The sequence below is a fragment of the Poromitra crassiceps genome (assembly GCF_964638095.1).
Source record: "Poromitra crassiceps genome assembly, chromosome: 8".
Classification (NCBI taxonomy): domain Eukaryota; kingdom Metazoa; phylum Chordata; class Actinopteri; order Beryciformes; family Melamphaidae; genus Poromitra; species Poromitra crassiceps.
In genome coordinates this window covers 23793168-23803748 of record NC_139629.1, presented here as the reverse complement: position 1 = coordinate 23803748, position 10581 = coordinate 23793168, and the positions used below count along the sequence as shown (strand labels likewise).

At 41.6% G+C, this 10581-nt stretch overlaps 1 protein-coding gene across 1 annotated transcript in view; it reads right to left on the bottom strand.

Moving 5' to 3' along the window:
• The window catches only part of LOC310780350 (E3 ubiquitin/ISG15 ligase TRIM25-like), a gene marked incomplete at its 5' end in the record, with an annotated part of 2469 nt that extends 1512 nt beyond the window's left edge, over window positions 1-957 (bottom strand). Inside the window, one exon of the mRNA XM_083640927.1 lies at window positions 1-957. This exon is cut by the window's left edge and continues 1512 nt beyond it. Within this exon, the coding sequence (XP_083497053.1) occupies window positions 1-957 (957 nt within the window).
• Window positions 958-10581: the final 9624 nt, after the last annotated feature.

Sequence of the window (10581 nt, the reverse complement as noted above, 5' to 3'; positions counted from 1 at the left end):
TGTAGATTGACTGAGACATGACAGCGAGGGGTAACTGTATAGAAAATGGATGTGATCCTCTGTGTGTGAGAGCTGCTCCAGCTCAGTGTCTTTCCTCCTCAGCTCAGAGATCTCCTGCTTCAGCTTCTCCTGAAGTTCTTCGGCCTGACTCACTTCCTCTTTCTGCGTTGATCTGATCTGCTGCTTCACCTCAGAGTTTCTTTTCGCAATGAGATGGACCAGCTCAGTCAAGATCTTCTTGCTGTCCTCCACTGCTTTATCAGCAGAGCAATTTGTAGCCATAACCTTCTGTTGAAGCACCTTCACGTCTTTCTCTCTGACCAGGAGTCTCTCCTGGATTTTTTGCCGAGTCACCCTGAGCTCTTTCTGCCTCTTGGTCCTTTCTGCTGCAGCTGAGACTGTGTTGTGGCCTTTATGTTTGTCCATGGAGCAGAGATAACAGATACACTGCTGATCAGTACAGCAGAACATCTTCATCACCTCATCATGACGAGAGCAGATGTTCTCCTGAAGCTTCTGGGACGGGTGAACCAGCTTGTGTTTTTTAAATGTAGAGGATTCATAGTGAGGCTGAAGGTGCTGCTCACAGTAAGAGGCCAGACACACCAGACAGGACTTGAGGGCTTTCAGCTTTCTCCCAGTGCAGACATCACAGGCCACATCTCCAGGTCCAGCATAGCAGCGATCAAGAGGAGCAGCTGCAAGTCCGGTCTTCTTCACTTCTTCCACTATATCTGATAACATGGTATTTTTCACCAGGACAGGCCTCGGTGTGAAGGTCTGTCTGCACTGGGGGCAGCGGTGGATTCTCTTCTGATCCTCTTCATCCCAGCAGCTTGTAATACAGCTCATGCAGTAGTTGTGCCCACAGGGAATAGTCACCGGATCCTTCAGTAGATCCAGACAGATCGAACAGGAGAATTTTACCTCGTTCAGCTGAATTCCTTGCTGCGCCATTTCTCTTCTCACTGACAGTGAGTCAGATAGTTTAATTTCATCTGAACAGGAAGTTGGAATCTGTTCCAAGGCAAAAGTCTGTACCGTTTTTTCATGTTCAAGATCTGCAGTGAATGGGCTTGTCAGGTCTTGCACTTCACAGCATGTTGTTTACACCCATCTTTAAACTGGCAGATCTGTGAAAGGGGAGGTGACAAGGAAATGGCTGGACTTGAGGTACCAGCAACAGGAGGGAGGAGTTATCTGGTTTTGCTTCATTCCAGGGAGAGGAGCGGTTCACAGAGGCAGTGTTAGTTGCTATTCAAGATACAATTTGCACACATCTGAATGATTTAATTATGAATTATGAAAGTGAGTGAATGAGTGAGCGGATGAGTGAGTGAGTGAGTGAGTGAGTGAGTGAGTGAGTGAGTGAGTGAGTGTCATAAGAGAGCAGCCAGAGGGAGAAGCCGAGACCAGGGCATTTAAAAGTTATATAAAGTGACTTTGTTGTGTGACCTTCGTTAGGCCTAGCGTTCCCTGGTGGAGATATGCACATGAGTTAGTACACTTTTAGTTGTCAATGTCGTGAGTCTCATGATCAAGGTTTTGTGTGATAATGATCAATAAATGGTGATCTCGTGTTGGTAGGCAGAGAATCTACCGCTGCACTACACGGACGCCCAGCAACATGTTTTGCTTTGGGTTGGCGCTGCCGTTGTTGCGTTAACTCATAGGTTACACCATTTCTCTCACACAGCCACCCACTTTGTCATCTCGCCTACTCTGCTCACACTCTGTGTGTGTGTGTGTGTGTGTGTGTGTGTGTGTGTGTGTGTGTTTGTGTTTGTGTGTGTGTGTGTGTGTGTGTGTGTGTGTGTGTGTGTGTGTGTGTGTGTGTGTGTGTGTGTGTGTGTGCGTGCGTGTGTGACATTGACTATCACCCAGCCCTACTAGGCTATTTTTGGGCTGTAAAACATTTTCTGGTGTAAAGTCAAGCGTATTTTGAGTGAGGACAGGGGGGGAAAGATCAAAAGCAAGGTGACAAGAGGTTTAGGGAGAATAATATGAAAACACAGACCTGATCTTGCAATGGGATCACACCAGCGACCAGTGACTTAAAATGAATGTGCGCCAGGGGCCTAAATTGGGGGCCCCAGGGGGTGGGGCCTCTGGGGCCCCTTGCTCGGATCATGCCCATCTTCCAACTCGGCCTTCATGTGATCTCAACTACACATCTGTAAGGTGTGTATCGGGCATAGTGGGGTGGGGCAGTGGTAGGTAGCGCTCTCGCCTCACAGCAAGAATGTCCTGGGTTCGATTCTCACCTCTAAGCATGTGATGTGTGTGTGTGTCGTGTGTGTATCAATCATTTTTGGGTCTGAGTTTTCAATATAAACGGTCTCTCTAGGTCTACTAGGACACTAGTGGGTAGGTAGAACTAGTGGGTAGAACCATAGAACGAAATGAAATGCGAGTTCACGTGACCGGCTGATTTACCAGGCTACTGTCCTGTTGTGAATAAGGGGGTCATCCTTCCTCTTGCTCTTGGTGTAATCCAGAAGTTCTCAAAGGCTTCGGGTCTTAATTTAAATGTGAACAAGTGTGAATTATTGGCAGTAAAAAACTGTGTGTTGCCCTCGATATGTAATATTCCAATTAAGGAGACAATCACCTACCTGGGGATAGTCATAACAAAAAACCAGAAAGCTAGATGTGACCTGAACTTTATCCCGATCTTAGAGAAAACCAGGAAAAGACTTAATCAGTGGCTTCAGAGAGACCTTTCTTTAAAGGGTAGAACGTTACTTTCTAAGGCAGAAGGTATTTCCAGGCTCACTTACGCTGCTATCTCATTAGATGTTGACAAAAAAACGAGTAAAGATATTGACCAACTGCTTTATAACTTCATTTGGAAAAATAAAATTCATTACATTAAAAAGTCTGTCTTAATGAATAACTATAATAATGGTGGTCTAAATTTTCTTGATTTTAGTACATTAAACAACACTTTCAAGGTGAACTGGATTAGACACTACTTGAAAGACCCTACTTCTGTTTGGAATTTTATTTCTCATCACATGTTTTCTTATTTGGGTGGTCTGAAATTTGTCCTACTTTGTAATTACAATATTGACCGGATTCCTGTTTCTCTCTCAAATTTCCATAAGCAAGCACTTTTGGCTTGGTCTCTTATTTATAAACACAATTTTTCCCCAAATAGATATTTTATTTGGAACAACAGGGATGTGTGCTATAAAAAGAAATCTTTATTTTTTGACAACTGGTTTAGGAATGGTATTGTACGGGTGAGTCAACTTTTCAATAAGGAGGGAAAGCTTTTTGGCTACCAAGAATTTCTCGTACATTATAAGATCCCTGTGAGCCCTAAACAATTTGCCATTGTTTTTGATGCTATTCCCTCTGGTGTTATCATGCTTTATAAGGGTTATGCTTTTCCTGCTTCTGATACGACACCTTCACTTGATCCAGTTGACACACCTATAGGAAAATTATGTTTTCGGCCTGCTTCCTGTAAAAATAATAGAAACGTCCGCACCTTGTTCCAATATGATTGTGTCTCTGTCCCATATGTAATGGCTTCTTGGAATAACCTTGTTCAGAATCAGGATATATGTTGGGAAAAAGTATGGTCTCTTCCTAATAGATTCCTACTGGTGAACAAGGTCAAAGAAATTTCTTTTAAGATTATTCATCGGTGTTATCCTGTCAAGTCATTTATGGTAAGGTATAAGAAGGATATTGATGTGACCTGCACTTTTTGTAACTTGCACCCAGAGACTGTATTTCATTTGTTTTGGACCTGTGAACACACTCGGAAGCTGTGGCAAGGTATATGTCGTTTCATTTTGGACTCTATATATGACATATTTGTGCTTCACTTGAAGGATGTGTTGTTTGGGTTTACAAATTACAAGAGAGATTTAGATAATGAATTCTTTCTTTGTAATCTCATCATATTACTGGCAAAGTTTTATATCCATAAATGTAAGGTGTTGAAAATGAAACCCTCTTTTTCACGTTTAAGAAAGAAGCAGAGTCCTACATCAGAACATTAGCTACCTCATGCAATAGTAAAGCTGTGAAAACCTTGAATTTATGCTCCAATTTTGGCATTTTGCTTTAACTGTAATTTATATGTATACTGCACTTTTTTGTTCTTTTTGTAATTGCAATGTTTTTTCTGTAATCCCTGGCGTTGTATATTTGTTTGTTTGTTATTCTTTGTCATTGTATCACTATTGTTGTCAATAAAAAAATAAAAAAATAAAAAAAAATAAAAAAAATAAGGGGGTCATCCCTATGTTCCCCGGGTCCTATGTTCCCCGTTTTTAACACTCTCCATAACATTTGGGGTGTCTATCTGCTATGCCGACCACCCGCAATGCCGACCTTAGGTTTAGGCGTGAGGGGTGGGAGAGGTTAGGTTTTGGGTTAGGGTCTGGGGGAGGTTAGGAAGGGTTTTATGTTCCCCGGTCCCACAAAAACGGGGAACATAGGACCCGGGGAATATAGGACCCGGGGAACATAGGTACGCTCCCGTGAATAAGGACGATCAGGATGACTGCTCCAGGAGGTCTGGAGCTGTTGTTTAATGAAATGCTGCCATCTGCTGGTTAAAGGACAAAATACAAATGTCTACTATTGGCTATTACTATTAGCTCCAACTCCAAAAATTTAAGAGAAAGAGAGAGCGAGAGCGAGAGGGAGAGGGAGAGAGAGAGAGAGAGAGAGAGAGAGGGGGGGGGGGGGGAGATAGAGCTGAAAAAGTAGGCTACAGGCGTTGTACCCGTTCTGACCTCTAAGGGCGGTAATACGTCTTGAAGCGTCGAAACTGCGGAAGTCGGCAAATCTTTGAGACGTAGAAGAAGATGAGGTCGCGCACAAAATGACTAGCTAGCATGTGTGCTAGCATTCTTGAGTGGAGCATTATTTGTTTTTATTTTATTTTTCCTTTCCAAAAGTCTAGTTTACAACTTTAACGGAGCAAAAGAAGACTCTGTATGCATGGATGATATAGATATTTAGCTCTGAGAGGAAGGGGAAGAAGCAGGCGCAGCTCCTCTCTTTTATGGACTCAGACGAATGGTTTAGCCAGAGACAGTGGGCTATCAGATTGAAAATGTGATGCTACTATTGAAAATCTCTGATTTAGCTGTGAAGCTAACACTATTGGACTGAAGTAGGCTAGCGTTAGCTAGCTACCAAATTTGTGAGTAAATAGTTGAAGAGGAAAAGTTGCTGTCACTGTGTGAAAATGTCTAAAGTCCAGAAGCTGAGAGTGGTGGTGAAGCAGCCTGTACCACCAGGCCTCCTGTTGGTCGTTAAAGAAGAGGTTCCCCCTGAGCAGCATGAGTGGAGCCCCAGTCTGAACCAGGAGGGCCCAGAGCCCCCGCACATTAAAGAGGAACAGGAGGAACTCTGGATCAGTCAGGAGGGAGAGCAGCTTCAGGAGGACCCAGAGCCTCCACACATTAAAGACGAACAGGAGGAACTATGTATCAGTCAGGAGGGAGAGCAGCTTCAGGAGGACCCAGAGCCCCCACACATTAAAGAGGAACAGGAGGAACTCTGTATCAGTCAGGAGGGAGAGCAGCTTCAAGGTCTGGAGGAGGCCACAGCCATACCAGCAGTCCTCCTCCTGTTGGTCATTAAAGAAGAAGTTCCCCCTGAGCACCAGGAGTGGAGTTCCAGTCTGGACCCAGAGCCCCCACACATTAAAGAGGAACAGGAGGGACTCTGGATCAGTCAGGAGGGAGAGCAACTTCAGGAGGACCCAGAGTCCCCACACATTAAAGAGGAACAGGAGGAACTCTGCATCAGGAGGGAGGGAGAGCAGCTTCAAGGGTTGGAGGAGGCCCATATCACAGAGTTCCCATTCACTGCTGTCCCTGTGAAGAGTGAAGATGATGAAGAGGAACCTCAGTCCTCACAGCTTCATCAAAGCCAAACTGAGGAGAACAGAGAGACGGAGCCTCTAGCCAGCAGCTCATCTGAACAGATGAAAACAGAAGCTGATGGAGAGGACTGTGGAGTATCAGAACCAGCCAGGAACCTAGATCCAGCTAGTCATTTACAACCAATTAGTGATGGCAAGACTTCAGACCCTTCTGATCCTGAGACTGAAGACAGTGATGAAGAATGGATGGAAACTATTGAACCTCAGTCAGGTTTAGACTCGCAGAAAAACTGTGAAGTTATTGGGAAGAAACAATTTAGTTGCTCGGATTGTGGTAAAAGATTTGGTTATGAATCACTTTTGAAGATACACATGGTAGTCCACACAGGTGAGAAACCATTTAATTGCTCAGTCTGTGGTAAAGGTTTTGGTTATAAAGTAAACTTGAAGTCACACATGATAGTCCACACAGGTGAGAACCAATTTAATTGCTCAGTCTGTGCTAAAGGTTTTTGTCGTAAATCAAACTTGAAGACACACATGATCATCCACACAGGTGAGAAACAATTTAAATGCTCAGTCTGTGGTAAAGGTTTTGGTCATAAGTTAAACTTGAAGAGGCACATGATAAGCCACACAGGCGAGAAACGATTTAATTGCTCAGTCTGTGGTAAAGGTTTTGGTCATAAAATCAACTTGAAGTCACACATGATAGTCCACACAGGCGAGAAACAGTTTAAATGCTCAGTCTGTGGTAAAGGTTTTGGTCATAAATATGACTTGGAGAAACACATGAGAATCCACACAGGCACGAAACCATTTATTTGCTCAGTCTGTGGTAAAAGTTTTGCTCGAAATGACTACGTGAAGGCACACATGAAAGTCCACACAGGAGAGAAAGCATTCAATTGTTCAGTCTGTGGTAAAAGCTTTAGTCAAAGTTCAAACTTGAAGACACACATGAGAGTCCACACAGGAAAGAAAGAATTCAAGTGCTCAGTATGTGGTGAAAGTTTTAGTCGAAATGAAAACTTTAAGGCCCACATGGCGGGAGTCCACACAGGAGAGAAATCATTTCATTGCTCAGTCTGTGGTAAAAGCTTTAGTCGAAATGAAAACTTAAAGATACACATGAGAGTCCACACAGGAGAGAAGCCATTTAAATGCGTAGTCTGCGGTAAAGGTTTTGCTCAAAAACAAAGTTTGGCCAGACACATGATAGTCCACACAGACACAGGAGTGAAAAAATTTAATTGCTCAGTCTGTGGTAACGATTTTGGTCGTAAAATAGATTTGAAGAGACACATCATAGTCCACACAGGAGAGAAAAAATCCAATAGAGTACTGCTGGAATGATTCAGGAACACCTGGATGACTATCAGTTCCAGTGTTCGGGGTAACTCATTACAAAAGTAACATCACATGTAATATATTACTTTTAGCAGTAACTCAGTAATATAACTTATTACTTATAGGATTTCAGTAATATTATACCAGTTAATTTGTCAAGTAACTCAAGTTACAAATTGATTTTTTTTTTTTAAATCAAAGCACATATTTAAAAAAGATGCAATCATTTCCTAATCAAACTGTGTTTTTATGCAAATAACCACTACAGATGACAATAACAAAGGAAAATAATAACATTTCGAATTTTGGATTGTTTACACTGACTTCAAGGCGGTTGACAAGATTTTTCGGGATGGTTCTGGGGTGGCGATGTCATTCTGCTGCTGCTGTTGTTTTGGTAAAAATTAATGCAAAAGTAGTGTAATAAGTAACGAGTTACTCTACACAGACAGTACTATTGTAAAGTAACGTATTACTTTCAAATGAAAGTAACTAGTAATATGTAGTATATTACATTTTGAAAGTAACTTGCCCAACACTGATCACTTGTCTATAAGTCATTGGGATTTTTGTATGGGGATTTCGGTTAAATGCCTGAAATAAGGTCTGTGCTTTAAACTTTATGAAACGGCGAACTTCATCTCCAGCAAGATAATCTTCGCAAATGAGGACCACTTTTTTGACTTTTGGAGCATTTTCTGAAAATTGTGATAATCTTTTTGTTTACATCTACACTTCAAAAGTCATAGCACCAAGCACCGTCATTTCCGTTAAAATAAACGGGTGGCTACGTGTTGCCGGGGCTGAACTCAACCCTGTTTTGTCACACCAGATGTACTGTATAAATATGTGGGAGAACACCTTCCCCATCCACAGCAACTGTTCTATAGTCTTTATGCAAGGCACTGAACAACTACTCCTGCACAAGGCCTCACAAATTGTCCCTTTGTATTTAAACATGCAAGTTTTAATGATGTCTCTGTTCATTAATATCAACAATTTACCTGTTTTAGATTTAAATAAGTCAAACGTGGCATAGTTTTAATACAATATTGTCCAGTGTCTTACCAACATGTGTTTTCAAATAATCGTACTGGGGCTGGGTGAATCAATAGCAATATACAGTATATATCGACGATATATACGAATACAGTATGAAGATAGTTCAATATATCGATCTGTCCCTTGATAATGGAGCGTGCTACAAGTGACACAAAAACAGCCAATCAAACAAATCCTAAAGTTCCCACCCGAACATATTTATTACACAGCTGCAACACTCAATTCGTCTTTTTAATCGTGTTAACATTACAATTATTACCTCTGTGCCTTGATATATAAGGTAAAATTCAACCTATTTTCTCGTGGTCTTTATTAAAAAGATCTTTTGGTGGCGGATGTGGCTCAGGACAGAGGTAGAGCGGGCCGGGTTGTCCACTAATCAGAAGGTCGGTGGTTCGATCCCCGGCTCCTCCAGTCCGCATGTCGAAGTGTCCTTGGGCAAGACACTGAACCCCAAATTGCTCCTGATGGCTGTGCCAGCACCCTGCGTGGCAGCTTGCCGCCTTCGGTGTGTGAATGGATGAATGTAGGCACATTGTAAAGCGCTTTGGATAAAAACGCTATATAAATGGTCCATTTACCATAAAAATAGGTAATTAAAAATAGTCAATAATTATCGATATCGACTGATATGAAATATTTTTTATCTATACTTTTTTTTGTTGGCTATATCGCCCAACCCTAAATCGTATTATTTAAAGTTTGATTTAAATTTCACAGATTTGAGAGAAAGCATGTACAGTATGGTTGTATGCAGGGATGTAGTGGAAGGTAAACCTTCCTGTCTGAACTCAATTTAACCACACAGACTGATGTTGGCTATATAGGGTCTCATGAGGAACACGTAGAAATTGATACTTCTCTGACAATATAATTGATTTTTGTTTATATTGGTAGCTGTTTGTGGCATGATCAAGTGGAAGTCATAGCTTATTCACCTTTGTCACGGCATCACTTTTAACATGCAAGATTTGTAAATGTTTTCAATGTTTTTAAATATATGCGTTTTTTATATATAGCTATTACATTAAAACACTGCATTGCTTAGAGAATTAATCTTGTTTCATTATTTTATGAGCACACTGCAGTGGTTGATTGTTTTGCAGGGTGTCTCTGCTAGAGGGAGCCCTGCACTCGCTGTTGGTTTCTTTTAATGCGTCCATGCTTCCCACCCTCAGTACCAAATGCTGCTTTCAAGTACTCCTCGTATAACTCCTACATTCAACCTCTCATGCATTTGAGTGCTTTGGTAGGGTATTGTTCAGACAGTGGTTCTCAAACCTTTTCACGTCAAGTACCCCTAAACTGGCCAATTAGACCATGGACCCCCATTTAATAAGCTTTTGTCCCAGTGCACCCCATCTGATAAGATTTTAGCTTTTGTGATGACCCTCCCACTCTCATGGCCCTGTCTTGCAGGAGCCTGGTGTTGGGGTCGTTAGCCTGATTGGGTGGACCTGGGCCCAGTGCGCTCAATGGGCTTAAAGAGCATGGTGCAGGATGGAGACCACATTGCATTAATATGTGGAAGGGGTCTAATAGCAATGGGATTTGGGGGATTTAAAAAGAAATAATCGCACATAGCTGCATTTAGACTAGTTTTTGTAACCTGCAGGGGGCACTGTTCCATTTCATGGAACTCACTCTTGTGACCACCGTCAGCCCCCTCAGAATGTAATCCCTCTTGTGATGTCACACATCCATTTAGAATGCCACATTTTCCTTCATATTTCTACCCTGGGGTCTGTGGTTTTAGTTTTAGTTTTTATTAGTTTGTTTTGTTCTGCTTTTTGGGGTATTTTCATACTAATCATGAGCCCAACATGTAAATTCAGATTTTTTTTTTTTAACCTGCACCACGCTCCCCCCTTGTACCCTACTGCCGCAGAATCCTCAATTTACTATTGGTCCATCTGATGGACCTTAACGAGAATACTGTACTAATTTATAAATATTAATTTTAAATTTTAAATTTTTGACTGTTTATAATTCATTGGTAACTTCTTCCCTAATACCTCATACCAACATTTCATACCTATTCGAATTTTAACCCCTCAAATGCCAGTGTACAGTAAGTACAGTAAAAAAAAAAGGACATAAAAAAAAAAGTGATTTTTTTTTTCCATTTCCATAAAGACAAACTGGCTTTGGGTCTGATATTATGGGCAAGTTGGGGTGTTTTACAAAAGTCACCTCTGCAAGATGCCTAGTATCAAAGATTCGCAGGCATGATGTCACAATAGCTATGACATCACTAGCCTATGACATCATCAGTGATGTCATGAGATGATTTTTTGTCAATAATATGTCAC